The following is a 16710-nucleotide window of genomic DNA, read 5'->3' as shown; positions in this document are numbered from 1 at the left end:
TACACTGCCAATATTTAGCAGGCATGACTTCAACTTTTCACAATAATAATAATACTAAAATTGCATTCTAATTGCTATGTATGGACACATACAAAAAGATCAAAGACACTTACCAAGCTGTGAAGTAAATATTCCAATATGCCTGGGCTGAGCAAGCCTATGCTCGCAGGACCTGCAAGAACATCAGGAATGAAATCCCTCCATGGGAAGTACCACATACCCATCACCACAGATCTTTTAAACACAAGGTAACAAATTAAAGAACACCAAACAACTTCACAGCAAAGCAAAACTATAATATAAAACAATTATCATTGTTTCTAGTAAAATACTTGGTGCACATTCAATAATTACACAGTTACTGGCACATTACAGTCCTGCTCAGCTCACTGCTCTAAGTGGGTACAGAATTCTAGCCAGAGATTTTGCAGTAAGACTCCAGTAGTCTCCACTCAGCATTTTCATGCTCTTTACTTTTGAAAAAAGACTGTCTCCCCTTTACTTCCAGAGTCAATGTGTAAAGACCAGCTCCATCTATCAGTAGCCCAAAATAAGCAAAACTGAGCACCTGATACAGCCAATTGATAGTTAATTACACAGCTTGCAGCACCAGAGCAAGCAGCCAATTTAAAATGGAAAAGCCCTGAAATAGTGTCCACTTAATCAAGAGAGACACACAAGGGAATCAAACTCTGGCATCTACAAGCCTTTAAGAACTTGCAGTGGGTTCCAACACTTCATTAACAGATTTGTTGCCTGAGCTGACACAATGAGACCTGTGTCCACTAAGATAGAAGTGGATACAGTGTATCTCATTTTGACTTAGTAAAATACAGTAGAAGTATTACAGTACAAAAACACTTCCAGACCTTGTTCTTTTCTTTTTTTTTTCCCCCCACAGAAATACAGTAATTGGGTTTTAATAACCATTAGGTAACATTGGACAATCACTTTTTTCCTCTATTTCCTGTCCACTTTCAAAAAAGGACAAAAAAACTAGATACAAAAGAGATCACCACAGGAAGGAAACTTAATCATCAATTTTCAACTGTGTACTAGGTAGGAATGACAGGGAATAAAAATTCTATTTGAAGTCACCTTAAAATACAATCTCAGCAATTTTCTTTTAAGCAACACAGAAGAGAATCTTTTCAGCTATGTACAATAGAGTAAGACATGTCTACTGGAAAAAACATATTTCTTTTTTATTTCTATACAGCCTCCAAGAGCACTAACTTGATATTCCTACAGAGAATGTGTCCTCAGTAATTCACAGCCAGAGTGGGTCTGCAGGAGAGATTGATAACCAGTGCTAAGGCAGTATAACAACCAGTGATCCCCAATCACTAACCACACCTCAGAAGGGTTTGTGAATGGCTCACTCAGACACTCGAATCAACCAGACTGTGCCACACCTGGCACCCCCGTGAGGCAGAACATGATTCAGTTCTCAGCAAACACCTCTGCCCCACACGTGGTGGGTGCTAAACAGAAGGTGCTGCAGAGAGCCAAGTGCCAGCTGTGAGGAGCAGCCCAGGCTTTACCTGCTAATTTCTCTGCCAAGCAGCCGAGCACGGCGGTCGTGTTCCGGTGCTTGGCAGGGTGACAGGCATCCTGGCAAGCTGCAGCTCCACTCAGGTTTAGTATTTCAGTTAACTTCTGTAATGCATCCTGCAAAGGAAAAATCAGAAATCTCTTCAACATTGCTGACAGGTACAGCTTCCCCCGACTCAGTATTGTAAAACCAGATTGTTTTTACACATTACTGAAGTCAGCATCATATTACAGACAGCAAGGGGTGGTTATCTTCTAAGATAAGATAATGAAGGACAGATGAGAAAAAAGTTCAGCAGACCCAAGAGCTGTAACTTTAAAATTACCACCAGGTTGTTGGTTGTTGTGATCAACAGCTCAGGACACTTCTGGAGATACCCAAGTGAGCTCCCCAAGGCAACAGGAACCAGTTAGGACACATGGCACCACTACCATCTGATCTATTTCCAGTGCCCTAAAACTCACACCCTTTTCAAAAGAAAAGGATTGTTTCAGATTTTAGAATTCAGGACTAAAGAGACACGCTCCTTCCCCAAAAAGCCCACATTCCCATCATAAATTTAGGATGTTGTCAGCTTCACAGGATGTCACACTGTATTCTTGAGAGCCTAAGTGGTTTTCTGTAGTCACACAAATTTAGGAAGTAACCAAGGAGGGTAATAAAGCTAAAATGCCATGCTTTGACTTGCTTTGTTCAGGCAGTATGGTGTGAATAAAATTCCAGATAGGTCTAGAGCATTCTCTGCATTTTCAGGGTAGTTAGGGGTTAATCCAGAGCCAGAACAAGTCATCCCACAGGGAGAACCCCACCCTGAAAAGTTCCAAATCCTCCTCAACTTTCCAGACTTCATGAAAGTTTCAGCTGATTCAGATTGAAACTGCATAATCTCAGGCAAGGATCTAATTAAAAAAGAAGAACTCCTCATATTGAAGTCATCAGCAGCCATTTGGAGGAAAAATGAGCACTGCTCAAGTTGAATAGATGTGTTTTTTTGAACTGTGTTCTGAACCACACTCGAATCAGTTGACTGTGCTAGAGTCTGAGGTCTGCACAGAGATCACACTGAAAAGTAGTTACAGTCTTAAAAGGAAAGCCACAAAAACAGAACTGATGCACAGGACTGAGCTAAGTGGAAAGAACAGAGAAAGAAGAAAGAATGACTGAGCAACAGACTTGGGATGGAAAGGACTCACTAAAATTAGACTCTTGACATACTGATACTGCTTTTAGCCATTATTAGAACTGTCAGAGAGAGCAAGTATTTTGAGTTAAATAAAGACTTTATAGAATAAACAGTTTACTGCACTGCTCTTTTAACTTTATGGACTTCATAGCCTGCAAAACCAGAAAATAAAATACAGCATACTGCTGCTCTCCAGCTGTCATGGAAGTGAAGCATTGACTTAAAATCTCTAAGACAAAAAATAAACTGTATAGAAAGAAAATGAACAGCAGCACACACTTTATGAGGCTGCATGTGGCCAGCAGACCCCACAGCTGCAGCTCCTTGTGCTGTAAAGAAGCTACACAGGAAAAACAAGCACCTCATTCCTTGTCTTGATATGGTCAACTATTTCATAGCAAACTCCTTAACTGTACCCAAATGAAAGTCATGTGGCTTTTGAAAAACAAATAATTTGATTGCTTAGGACATTGTAGAGCCAAACAAAAAATCCAAAATCACTCCCTATGGTGCATTCACAGTTGTCACTATTTCCTGATTTCTTTTTTAAAGCAGACAAAGTTTCTAGTCATAGCTTTGTTTTCAAAACAACTCAGTCTCTGTGAAAGTCATAATACATTTCTCTTGTTTAAACGTCTCAGATAGCTAATCAATAGTCTAGAGGAAACAAACCCTCTTCAGGTAGTTTGAGAGCTTGACCAATTCTCCAGCCACTGATGCAAGCAGCTCTTCATATCCCTAACAACACCAATGGAAGACAAAATTGGCAGCATCAGGAGCTTGAGAAATGAAAGTAGCAATATGATCATCAGTTTCTGTAGAAATGAGATAAGGACAAACATTTGAAGACAGACAAATTCTCTGTACAAACATTATGTTTAGCATCCTTAAGCACCTGAGGCTTTCAGCTACACACCTGCACCAACACAGCATGAACACCTCAGCTCATCTTTCTGCCCAAAACCAGATTAGTGGCCAGTAAAACAAAAGCATTCTCATTTGCCAAAACCATATATAGGTACTCCATAGTTGAAAAATGTAATTTGTTTAGCTTAACACACCCATTTGCATTGCATTCCTCATGTGCATGGCAGGAAGAAATTCAAAAGTGACTTGTAAACGTGCAGCTTTGCAAATGAGAGAAAAAAGGGCAGAACTTGGGCAGCTTGTGCAGCATCTGCACACCTTCCCTGCACAGTGTAAGTACCACACTGCAGGAGTGAGTGGCAGGAAAAGCAGCCAAAACCCAAGGCTCTCTTTCTCCTTCCCCATGGATGAAATTTATCTTTTTTTGGGAATGCTCCTAGTATTAATTAGCATTTAGACACCAAGTCACCCCAAACGACTTGAAGTTGAATGTTACACCCATTTTCTGAACCACTATCAGTCTTGCATCACCGGTGCAAGGCACTCAAAGGGATCATGGGTGTGGCAACCACAAATAACTGACATTCACAGATAAATGCATCTGCTTTCACTCACTTTTGTTGGCAGAGGACATTCATCAAGTAGTAGCGTTATAACAGCTGGTCCCAGGGGATCTTCTAATGGAATAACTCTAATTAAAGATTGAACAACTTCCAACCAGCCTTCATCTGTCAACCACAAAACAGAAGTCACACTCAGAATTAACAGTGCAATTCAGAAATGTTCAAAGTACATCCCTAAATGTAAACTGAAAAAATTCTCAAAATTACCCAGTGAGCTTAGAGACATCAGGAAAAACAGCTTGCTTTTTACACCACTGTTTTAGTTTGCAGTAGTTTAGAATTTTAAATTCAAAAAAGAAAAAGTTTACAGCAGCTTGGGTAATAGTGAACACTGTATGGTTTGGAGAAGGGTCTTGCCCAGGCCAGAGCATCCTTCAGTTCCTACTGCTATTAGGAAGGAATACTCATGGTGGTATGGACAAGAACTTTGCTCTAGTGTGATACTTGGAGTTCAGCATCCAATGTCAACTCTTAAATGGTAAATGCTACATACACAATGACACTCAGGAAATAATTTCTTTTAACCAGAATCAGATCCCTCTTCCTAAGTTCCCTGAAGTAACAGAGAGTAACAGAAACTCAGTGGTTTTTCCCATGCCTGCTGGTCTAAAGAATGTTTGTTTTCCTCAGGAGCAGCTCTCACTGTTGAATGAGTAGACAAGGGCTTTTACTTGCAAGCAAACATCCACTAGGAAGATGTTAAACTACTGATAAAGTAAACAGATTTGGATTTACAAGAAAATAGCTCCCTTAGAAGTGAAAATAAAGACAATCTGTGTCTGTATACAGGTGAGTAAGAAGCAGTATTCTCTACAACAACACCACAGCAGTAATATATTGGGGGTTATGTTAGCACATTCCCCTGAAAAACATTTTATTGAATTGCTGTAATATCTAACCAGACTGATTAATTCATTTTAATACAGAAATCTATTTCCTAAGACCACTATCAACACTACTAAGTAGAGAGGTAAAAATTCAACTAAAGCAGAAGTTTTGTTGAAATCTTAAGCTGGAAGAATTTCTCCTACTGTAACAAAGATGAAACAGCCCCTGCTTGTCCTGCAGGAGCACTTAGGGACAGGTTTGGGACAAATGCAGAGTAAAGCAGAGGTCTAAGGTCAGCAAGACCCAAACCAAAGGAATGTGCTGTGTGCTGACACTGGAGCACACGGGCTTGGCCCACGTCTGTGTACAGGTGTGGGATGTTCCTGCTCAGCTGCAAACAGCCACTCTTTGTGGCTTAGGGTTTAATGCCACTACAGTGTGTTTGTGGCCATCCATTGGCTGCTTCTGGAGATTTCACGTGGGAAGTTTAACTGAATTCAAGCAAACTCAGGCCAATGCATGAGCTCAGTGAAGCTCTGAAGGGCAAACTTTGTTCTGGTTCCCACATCCCCAGAGCTACACCACACCCCAACACACCCAGCTGAGGTGCATTTTTCTTTGCAAAGAAAAGAGGGGCTTGGGGTTTGTTTTGTTTCTTTTGCTTTTTGTGAGTCACAACTGAAATGCCCAACACAATGCCTTGATACCTGTTTCTGCCATTTCATGCAACGTGATCATTGAGTAAGGAGGCTCCTGGTCACTGAAAGAGATATTACACAGGTCAAAAATTATGCACAGTCATCAACATAATACACTGAATAAAATGATTATACACAGTCAGAAAACAAATCCAGTAACCATTTAACAAGAGGAAGTTACACAGGCTGCAGATTGCTAATGTCATTTTCAGATCTGAAACACAGATGGGATTGAGCCTCTCTCTGGCTCAACATCAACATCTGCATGTCTGCAACAGCTGACAAGTGAAATTGTGATCCACATCTGCATGCCTGAAAGCTGAACACAATGCCTACATTTGGTGCTGTTCATTAGCAGGTTCCTTGTAGCACATAACAAGGCACTGCATGTCAGAGGCCACAAAGAGAACCCAGAGGAGTGCACAAGGGGCATCACTTCAACAGGATTTCTCTCTCAAATTCTCTGCTAAATATATAAATATTTAAAAACCACCACAAAACCTGAATGGGAAGCTACCTAACACAGTCTTCAACAAGAGTTGTGAAAATAAACAGTTAAGGCGGTTTAACAGAAAATATTTAATCCAAGCCATTTTCCAATATGAAAACTGCAAGAAGTTTAACAGATTCAGGTCCTCAGTCCAGTCTGCTGGAGTAAGGACACAAAGCTATGGACACATCTGTGTGTCTGAGCAGGCACTGCCAGTGGAAGTCCCTAAAGCAAGACCCCAAAATCTTGCTCAGTAAGCACCTCTAGGTCCAGAAAAAGCATATCCAGCAGTATGTCCTAAAATATTTTATTCAGTGCTCCTTAGGCTCTGCGAACTAACCCCAGGCTTAGATTTTATGTTCCACACTCACTCTCTATCCCACAGCTCTGAAAAGAAATTGGAAATGTGAAATACAGAGGAACTTCAGAACTTTTCAACATACATTACTTATGGAGATAATAAAGCTACCTAGTTTGAGAGATTAATCATAAAGAAGAGAAAAATCTCAGTATTGATGAAATATGTATGACATAAATACATGTCTTTTCTTACAAAAAGGTGAGCACATTCTTAAATATTTCCACAAGAAAATGCTGAAGTCCAGTTTAATGCATTTTTTATATTGCCACAACATTTGAAACAAATAGTTGGGTTGTTTTTTTAACTCAAGGCATCTTCACCTTTCTTCTGGAAAGTAATCTGCCCAGAAGGAAAAAGAAGGGCAGTTTTGCAGTCAGATTTATATCAGGAGAAAGATTCAAAGAAAGGAGAAAAAAAACCTCAACAAAAATCCCAACCATAAGTACAACTAAAGGCTATGATAAAAAAGGATGACATTTTTATCTGCAAGATTTCTGATGTTGTCACGAGTAGCAGGTTTTCACAGTACTGGCAGTGAGCACAGGACAATTCTGTCCCACTGATTTGCCATTTTAACTACTTAATTTCCAGCATCCCCTCCAGGACACACCTTCCTCATTTTGAAACAAAACAGCCATTTTGGTAATTTATTTTCATATAAACCCTGAAATACAGAACTTAGCTGCTTCTTAGAAGTTTAAGAAATTAAACTCAGAAGGATATCTCTAGATAAGAGAGAGGAAAAAAAAAATCAGTTGTCAGATATGTTTTAGGTTGCAACTTTCAGATTTGATAAAACCAAAAACAAGAAAAAAAATGAACCCCAAGAAAAACCCAAACAAATAGCAAACAGGGAAAGCAATTATTCATTCCTTATCATAGTGCACTTTACTATAGTCTCTATAAAAGCCCCCATAAAAATACAGTAGCTTCAGGAATTCATCAGAAACAGGACTCCATGGGCAGTGAAATAACCATGCTTATTGTCTCTCAGTAGCATAGGAAAGTGCTTACAAGATTACAAAACTGATTGCAAGACCCACAGGAACAGGATCAACAGTGCACAGAAGTGTTGTGAAACAGCTTAAGGAGCTGAACTTGAGGGAAAAGGCATCTGAGACTGGGCAGAGACTTTAAAAAATATTTGCCATGATTTGAAGACAGAGCACAAAATAAAATCTGTTAGAAAACCAACCAAACACACACCTTAGACTTAAATGCTCATGAAAAACATCAGTCCTGATGTTTGACAGGAGGAAGGCAAACTCCTTCTCTGCAGGCACATTCCAGAGCTGATGCAGGTACATGAATCAAGGCTCACTTATTCTGAGCCTCATCCACCTTAAACTCAAACCCCAGCTGTCAGGCTGGAAGAGTGTCTTTCCTTCAGTTCTGGTCTTTCCAATTCCTAGCCTGCACCTAGCCCAAAAGGTGCTGAGCTAACTTAACCCATCATTTTTAAGGTCCTTTTAAAACTTTGTAGAAAGCAACACAAAACCAAACCAAGACCAAAAAATGGATGAGCCCATAAATATCCCCCACGCCCTTAATGGATGATTTGAGCATGCCAGGAATGCAATACTGGGATTGTGAGTTGGGCAGTAACAACATGTGATCTTTAAAAAGTAGTCAGACTTCAAACTGGAAAGAAAACCTCAGTCTGTTTATCCAGGCTAACAAAGATCAAAGCTCCCTATTTTGCTTCACCATTTCCAAAGAAGTAAAATCCAGCCTGCAAAAAAACAGAAAACTGCACGACAACCAATTTTTAGGACAGAAGTTCCCAGCCTCTGGAGCATTTATTGCTTCCTAACCTGTGTATCTGTGCCAGGTAAGAAATCCTGAGCACACTCCTCATCCCACATGGGTGTAGGCCCATACAGGAACTGTGAGAAAGCTCCTCAGCTCCTGGAAGAGTCTGTACCTGGGCACTCAGGAGCTACTTCTATTACCTAGGAAAGGTGCTCCTCTCCTAAGCCTCCAGATGGAAACACGCAGCTGCGCCAGGGAGGGTCAGGTGTAGGTCGGTGAGAGGCTGGAGCCACAGTTTGAGAGAAGACAAGAACATTTTCATTCATGTTGAATTATTCCTTGAGGAGGTACTTACTTATCTACCAACGTCCGAATTACAGCCAGTGTGTCAAGCACCAGCCCATCCACATTCTGTTTTTTCCTCCTTGGTTCATGAGGCCCTCGACCCCTCCTGGGTGGACGGACAGGGTCCCTTGGGTGGCCTCTTGCTTCAGGGATGTGTGTCCTGCTGTTCTCCGTCTGCCGGCCCTGAGAGGTCCCGTTGTCCTCGGCGCCGCTGTCGTCGCGACAAACGCACGAGTTCCCCATGCTGCCAGCCCCCAAGGCTCCCAGGAAACGGGGAATGTGGTGCTCTAGAGTCAACAGCAGACCTTGGAAAAGGCTTCTGCTAGCGTAGAACACAACCAAAGCAACTACAATCATCTAGGAAGTTTTAAGAGAAATGTTTGTGTGATGCCGGATTGTGATCTTTTTGCATCTTAAACGCTGCTACCAGCTGGAATGAGTGGGAAGTTGGAGACTTAGCTGCTGACAGAATCACTTAAAACACACATTGGTCATCCAGAAGGAGGTCTGAAAAAGCAAACATAGAACAAGAGTCAGTGTTACTACTGCTAGAAAACAACAGGAGAATTCCTATTTTAGTAAACACCACCAGTTGTGGTGGATAAAGCTGCTAAGAAACACAAGGCTTTACCTGAAGTCTATTGTGGGGAAAGGGAAAGGAAGGAAGAGGAGGAGGAGGAAGTTCCCCTGGTAAGGAGCTCTCGCCCACACACCATTCCTTTCTACACCACCTATTACCTCCCAGCTCCTTCATGGTTTTGGATGCAGAGGAACAAGTTTGCCTGTAAATGTCCCACAGTGCTACCCTTTAAATACTAAGTATCAACAAACCAGTTTCATTTGCCCTTTACAGAGACACATGGCTTATGCCACCCCAATAAAGGCTGTACACTTCAGGTTCTCATTTCACATCAGGAACATCTGCAAACTATACTTCTTTACAATTTTGTCTATTTTAATCTTACAGCTATGGTTTATCTCAACAAACAATAGATTTAACAGAGAATCATTTGTCCCACCTGTGCATAAATACACATTTTTGGAACACGCCTATATCTCCTGCATTCTCACCCAAAGAAGCACCAACACTGAATTAAACAGGAATTATAGACACCATTTTAATGCCTTACAAATCTAACTGGGATTTTGAAATGGGTGTTGTATGCCTGTTTGGATCTAGTGTCAAACCAATCTTCCATTTTTGGGAAATGAAGACTAATTCAATCATTCTTCTGTTCTTCATTCAAATGGTTTGGATCACATACAGACCCAGTAGCAACTGAGACCATGGGGCAGTCTCTCCCAATTATTAACTTGAAAATGCAAGAGAAAAAGGATTCAAAGCCCCATTTCATAACAAGTTATGTTTCAAGCCATAGGGTATACTTCTATAGGACATTACTTAAAATCTTAGGTAATATAAAACCCTACAAAAGATATAATTTCATTACTTGCACACTTCAGGCATGTCAGAATAAGTAATTTTTATCCTTTCAAGAATCAAGTTTTACATTTACACTAGAAGTTACAGTGAATATCCTGTAATAGACTATTACTATTCTTCAATTGTTAAATAATCTCATTAACAGCAGACATGTAGCACCCTAAATTCAAAAGAAAGTCAACAAGGGCTGACACCTTTTAAATATGGAAGGCCCCCACCATCAGAGCCAACTGGCAACTCTGCAATTGCTGGCTGCCCTTTGGGACAAGATCACAACAACAGTCAGGAAGCCAGACACTGGTCATATGAGCAGCTCTTGGGATGTCAGCTGTCACTGCCACCAAGCTCTCAGGAGCTCTTCTGTAGTGTGAAGCACATAATCTTTCAGCACAGTGAAATGTTCAGTATTAAGAAATTAACTGGAGGCTAACTAAGAAAAAAAAAAATCAATTCCTCAAGGGATACTAATAGGAAAAAAATACAAGATCTTGACTTCTTGGTCAAGAAATTCCTAAACCACAGATCATCAAAAGGGTTTCAGCATCACATCATGCTTGCTTTTTGCCCTAAGCAGTTTGGCCATCAGGCTCAGAGTCCTTCCATCTGAGCCAATACTGCTGGCACCTTCTCAGTCAGCAAGCCACAAGCAGATGAGAGGTGCCAGTGCAGATTGCAAAGACCTCAAACAGAATTGTCTGAGTTCACAACTGGTTAAAATGACTTTCTTGAATTTAAAAAGAACAAGTTATGTTAAATGCAAAACATGTCTTTCTAGGGAATATGTATGTATTTATGAATCTGGGTCATTTAAGGGCTTTTTAACAAGATAATACTAAAATGTAAAACTGTTACAGATTTAGAATCTGAATAAAGTTGTTCTGTAACTTATGGAAACGTTAACACAGTGAATCTATCTTGTCATCAAAACAAGAATGGAAAAGCTGTATTTTAGAGATTAACAATGAATAAGAACCTAAAGAAGCAAAACCAGACATATGTCAAGATTAAAGCCGATTATTGAAGTCTAAGTTTTTTCTGGCTGACAACTTAAAGCATGATTAAAAACAAGTAATTATGAACAGCTCACCTGTAAGTTTGCTTGGTTCAGGAATGGCTGGGGGAGCTCACAAAGTGCTGTGGCAGAGGGGGGTTGTTCTGTTCCAGGGCACAAAGTCTGTCTGGAAAAGGCAGTGCTCTGTCAGCCTTTATGGTGGGCACTGAGTCATTACTGACTCTGCTTTCACTCCTAGGAACTGCGCTGAGGAGTCCCTGAGGAGAGATGGAAAAAAAAGAGAATTCACTTGGAAACTGCATCTAAGGTAGACATACTCCACCTCCTCCCTACACCTGCCATGACATCAAGCCACACTGTTATTTTCAGCTATTCAGAGCCTTATTTTCAGCCTTTACAGAGGGAATTCTCTTAAGGCTTCAAAACCCAATTTCTCATCTGAAAGCTTTAGGACTAAACACAGAAAACACAACCTGTTTCTACAGCCTTGGTATTCCAGACTACACAGCACCAAGTGCAGAGCAGTGACCAACTCCTCACTTCAAAACACTCCCTGGAGGAGGAAGAAGAGAAGCAATAATATCTGCTCCAGACACAGCAGAAAATAAAAGTACACTATAAAAGCTGATTAGATAACAGGAAGAGAGAAATGACAGGATAAACTCCCCTTATTTAGTAAAGAGCTGGGTTTGACAGCATTCACTTGGCTCTTGCTCACCATCACGTACAAGGAGCTCATTGTCAAGCCTCAAACAAACTGAAAGGCTAAACAATTAGGAACACAAGGTAGGAGAGATTGCTACAGATCTGCTCACAAACCAGCTTGTCTGGATACAGCATGAATGCAGGAAGAAAGGTTCTGAAGTGCAAAGGAAATGAATAAAAATACAAGTTTTTATTCCATAAGAAGCAGCTGGTACTCCAGCTCTCCCCAAACAGCACAAAATGCCAGTGCCCAGCACCTCCTCTACACCAGAGAGCCCCTGGGACACTCACTGAGCAGCAGCCCCAGCACTCCTTGCCCTCAACACAGCCCCCAGATGAGATGCTGCTGGAGCAGGACACCCTCCCTGCATGGCAGAAAAGCAGCTGCAGCCTCCTGTGCCCCACACAGCCCCACTGGGACCATCCCCAGCACAGAAAGCTGCTGCTCTCCTGGCAGCCTCAAGCACATGCACGGAGGCACAAAGGAGTCAGGAGCTCCACAGGCTGACCAACCTGCCGTGGCTGGAAGTCCAAGTGGGAAGACAAAATCATCATCCATTGGAAGGGATGCCAAGGGAGGGGATTTGCACCTGCCTGGCAGCACCAGCCTGCCCCAGAGAGGCCTCTGGGGCACCCGACCCTGCACGCCAGGGCAGGAGTTGGCTCCAAGTGGCACTGGGATCATTTCTCTGCAATGTGCAGCCCAAGAGTCAGTGATTCATCCCCTCAAATATTCAATTACAGCCAACCATAATACTGCCTCATGATGGAAAATGCCTCTTCTTTCCATGAAATGGAGTGCACTGCTAAGCAAACAAAAAAACTATCGTGCGCATAAGTGGGGAAGGTTTCTGCCAAAAACACTTTTCCAGTTTCTGCCACCACTACAAGAGTAAGATCAGTGATTTCCCCTCTTGAGCAGAGTAACATTGGAGCTCAGTCAACAAACCACACCGTAAAGCTGACGTGTTTTCAAAAGCAAAACTACAAGAGTTTTGGTCAGCAGTTTCCTATTAAGAAGATAAAATAATTAAAACTATTTCCTCAGCATCTCTTTCCCAAAGAAATGATGCTCCTAAAAAGGAAGAGATGGAAATACTTGTGATGCCTGTCAGATGAAAGTTCAAACCAGAAGGAAACACAGCTATGAATTGCTACAATTCAAGATAATCAACTTTGATACAGGAATAAGAGGAAGAAGAAGCCTGTTTGAAAAACAAGAGTTTTCAGCTGTGAAATTATGGGGATAATACTGAAAGCCAAGAATTTCCAGTAAACAACATACAACTAGAATGTGAAATGGAGACTTTCTCAGGAATCCCATTGACATGCAAGGCCAACCTCTCACCTGTGAGACTTGTGCAACTGAAGAGCAGCAGGTGCTGGGTGTCCAGCGTGGCTCCACACAGCCAGGGGAGCACAGGCTCCAGGAGGAGCAGGTAAATACCCTGCTGCTGCTTTGGCATGTGCTAACCAACCACCACATTGTGTCATCTGAAGCAAACCCCTAATTCAGTTCTATTTTCTTTAAAAATACCTTGGAGGGTTAAGACTGGTGTCAAAACACGATGGGAAGCAGCCCTTACTGGCATGCAGCATTTCACAAAGCCATTGCCACAGCTGGTTGCTTTCTTGCTGAGGCAAACGCACCTGAAACCAAAAGCAGACTAACCTTGAGCATGCCAGTTTCACAGAAAGGGAGACTCACCACGTCTCAAAGCTTTCCAGCTCCTGCACAGGTGCTCATCAGTGAAAACCCCCAGGGTTGTGCAAGGTTTATGCAAACAATTGGGCTTTAACCCTGATGTCTTCTCTAGGTAATTCATCTTTGTCACAAACACAGTGCTGGAGGATCTGATCTCTTGTTTGACTTGATGTGAAGCAGAAAGAAGCACAGTAACTACTACCACAGTAGTTTCTTTTTCTGTAGACTCACTGTGAAAGTCAGATTTTATATTCACTTGCACATTGCACTACTGTGTCTTTTCACTTCCTTTAAACCCCTTTTTAAAGCTGCTACAGGAACACTAAAATTGCAAGACAGATTTAAAGTGAACTTCACTTTCTCACTTAAATGAGTGTTGCCAGAGCAGGCCTGGTAGGGATTCCTCCCTGCACAATTTTTCCCTTACCTCTGGATAAAGAGACACTAGTGCTCAGGACACGCCAGGCACCAGACTGTTCAGCTTTCTTTCTGAAAGAGAAACTGCAGCATTTACCACCTTCTGAGCTTCCCCATCTCAGAGGTCATCATTTGTCATCTCAGCCATTTAGGTGGAACTGTCCTTTGTACTACAGCAAACCTCAACTTTGTTTCATGTCTAAACCAGCGCCGGTATCGATCGCGCTTCCTGCTCCTCAGCTCCCCGAGCCACAGATGGATCATTACATTTCTTATCAGAGACTGGGCTGAAGCTATGCTTTGAGGCAGATGAAAGCACTTCTGAGATAATGATCTTTTAAAAAGATAGTGGTATCTGACAGCCCAGCGAAGTTGAACAAGAGGTGCCTCCAGCAGGGTGACGTGGCCTGGCAGAGCTGAAGGAGCTCAGCAGCTGCCCAAGGAGCAGAGTATAATGCACTGCTTCAGAAGTGGCAGGGAGAGAAAGATAACCCTGGAGATGGCAAGGAACACTAATCCTATAAACTGCAGGGATACAAGCACATGAAATAAAATCGATTAGCTATACCCTATTAAGTTTTGGCACAGACATTCATTTGGAAGCTTATAAATAACTCTTTCAATTAATTCAAGTTAATCTTCCTTGCTGCCCAGAAAATTAAAGGCGTTATCAACAATACAATTCTGACAAAAGCATTCATGATATCAGGGTTCAATATTAAATAAAAAACTCCACAAAAAAAGCCCAAAACTCTCCAATTCCCCCAAAAAATCCACGAGAAATTCCAGAATAGACAACGCTGGAAGGAAAATGAACCTTTGGATACCAAGCAGAGGTATAGAATGGCAAAGAAATCCCCCCCCACCCCCAAAAAAGCTTTTTTTAAAAAAAAGCTTTGTCTAGTAAAATTTACAACAGTCAATTTCAGAAAGGATAAGGTTTTATCTATATCAGTATCAAGAAATCAGTGAAAGAGTTCTTCAGTCACGTGGAGATCAACTCCTTGCAATACTTAAAGAACCTTGTGCATGAGCAAAATCTAAACCACAAAAGCATTTTGAGGGGCAAGTCAAGAGACTGAGCAGCTTAGTCACAGCACAGCCCTGCCCTGGGAACTAGAATTAGGGCTAGCACAGGGGCATCCAAGGAAGATGCTTCAAGGAGGGACTGCTGGAAGCAGGGGCAGATTCTTGTCAGCAAACCACCAGCTCCAGGTAAGCCAGCCAAAAGAGTGGCAACTCAGTTTGTCTGCTTCTTGTCTAAACTAATCTTAGTGCTTTTCTTTCTCCTATCTCAGAACTGGGCTTTTCAGAGGAACACTGGGTGCAGAACTACTCTGTAGAAGGCAGAACAGTCTCCTGCTGTAGAGCACAGAACTCAGCCCAGCTATGTGGCATGACTAAGCTATTACAAACACTTAAAATTCACAAGTCCACAAACTGTTTTCAGTGTAAAACTTTGTAACATTGCTGAAAAACTCAGCAATGCAGTTGGAAATCTGCATTACCAGCTGTCTGACAATTGCCTTGGTGAGCAGACAGTGTCTAGAAACAGGCTGAAGAAAGTTCCATGTCTTGATGATTGAAGCAGCATCAGAGGATGGCCTGATCTCAGTGGGCAGAGCCGAGAGCCACCTTTGTGGCCCTCCCTGCCAGCCATGGAAAGCTGGCTGCTCTTTGCTAGACAAAGTTCAGGACTGTACTGACAGAGCAGGAAATGCCCTTCAAATTCCCTTTCCTCCTGTGAGTGGATACAGTGACAGCTGCTCGAGAGACTGTCATTTGAGTCCAACACAACATGTAGGTCACTAGGTTAGCAAACCTGCCTCGGAAGCACTCTTGGAAAGCACAATTCCTGAACGACCTGGGGCTTCCAGAGCTGAAGAATACAGGACATGAAACAGCTCTGGGCAGGTCACTGGAACCCACTTAGCTCACCAATTTCACAGAATCAGTAGATGGGAAGAGATTTTCAAGATTATTGAGTCTAACCCAGCTCCAACACCTCAACTACACCCTGGCACCCAGTGCCACATCCAGGCTTTTTTTAAACACATCCAGGGATGGTGACTCCACCACCTCCCTGGGCAGCCCTTCCAGTACTTCATCACAGAACTTACTTAAAACAACAAAAAACCCACCCACACAACAACTCAGCTTCATTTCTCCCCATCTGTCTCTTCAGGTTCTGCCTTCAGGACCTTTCCTTTCTGCCCTGCCACCAGTCTGCCAGCAAAGCACGGTGCAGAAAGGAGCCTGCACGTGTAACAAGTGCTCCTGCCAGGTCTCACAGGTGTCCTGCTCCAACCACTGAGCTGGGGTATTTCCTCACAGCGTTTTAGGGCCCCTGCCAGTACCAAGAAAGCCAGAGGAAGTTGCTCAACGTGCCGTGGCCAAGGGAGGAAGAGGCCTGAGAGATGGCTCGGACGTGTGCAGGTGGGTTAGGAAGTGGGAGGATGATGAGCACGTGTCTCACTCATTCAGGCACTCTGAATACAGTTTAAACAAAACTCTGCACCCAGTTTAGTCGAAAAAGGCAGAAAGCACAAAAACTATTTAAGAGGCTTTCAAAATCCTGTAACAGTACCAGGAACATAAAGTCTCAGCCACCTGGGGCTTCTGCTAAATAACTTTCTGAGGAACTTCAGGAGAATTAAGATTAAATTGCTTTGATAATTACATGTAAACACTACTTCACTAAATGTTACAAAGGGGTAATGCTCTA

General features: G+C 42.2%; 1 protein-coding gene across 4 annotated transcripts in view; it reads right to left on the bottom strand.

Annotated features, from left to right (window-relative positions):
- RSPRY1 (ring finger and SPRY domain containing 1) overlaps positions 1-16710 on the bottom strand; it is a 35966-nt gene that overhangs the window by 14956 nt on the left and 4300 nt on the right. For 3 of the 4 annotated variants that reach the window (XM_064386391.1, XM_064386390.1, XM_064386393.1), the window contains 6 exons: positions 11234-11415; positions 8713-9209; positions 5764-5816; positions 4221-4333; positions 1545-1671; positions 114-172 (listed from right to left, as the gene is read on the bottom strand). In XM_064386391.1, the coding sequence (XP_064242461.1) occupies positions 114-172; positions 1545-1671; positions 4221-4333; positions 5764-5816; positions 8713-9059 (699 nt within the window). In that variant the 5' untranslated portion in view covers positions 9060-9209; positions 11234-11415. Of the gene's footprint in view, positions 1-113; positions 173-1544; positions 1672-4220; positions 4334-5763; positions 5817-8712; positions 9210-11233; positions 11416-11631; positions 11712-16710 lie in introns of those variants that run through there. The other variant, XM_064386392.1, reaches the window with a different exon arrangement.

The sequence above is a fragment of the Passer domesticus genome, chromosome 12, assembly GCF_036417665.1.
Source record: "Passer domesticus isolate bPasDom1 chromosome 12, bPasDom1.hap1, whole genome shotgun sequence".
Classification (NCBI taxonomy): domain Eukaryota; kingdom Metazoa; phylum Chordata; class Aves; order Passeriformes; family Passeridae; genus Passer; species Passer domesticus.
The sequence above is the reverse complement of the archived record's forward strand: the minus strand, read 5'-3'. Positions and strand labels throughout refer to the sequence as shown.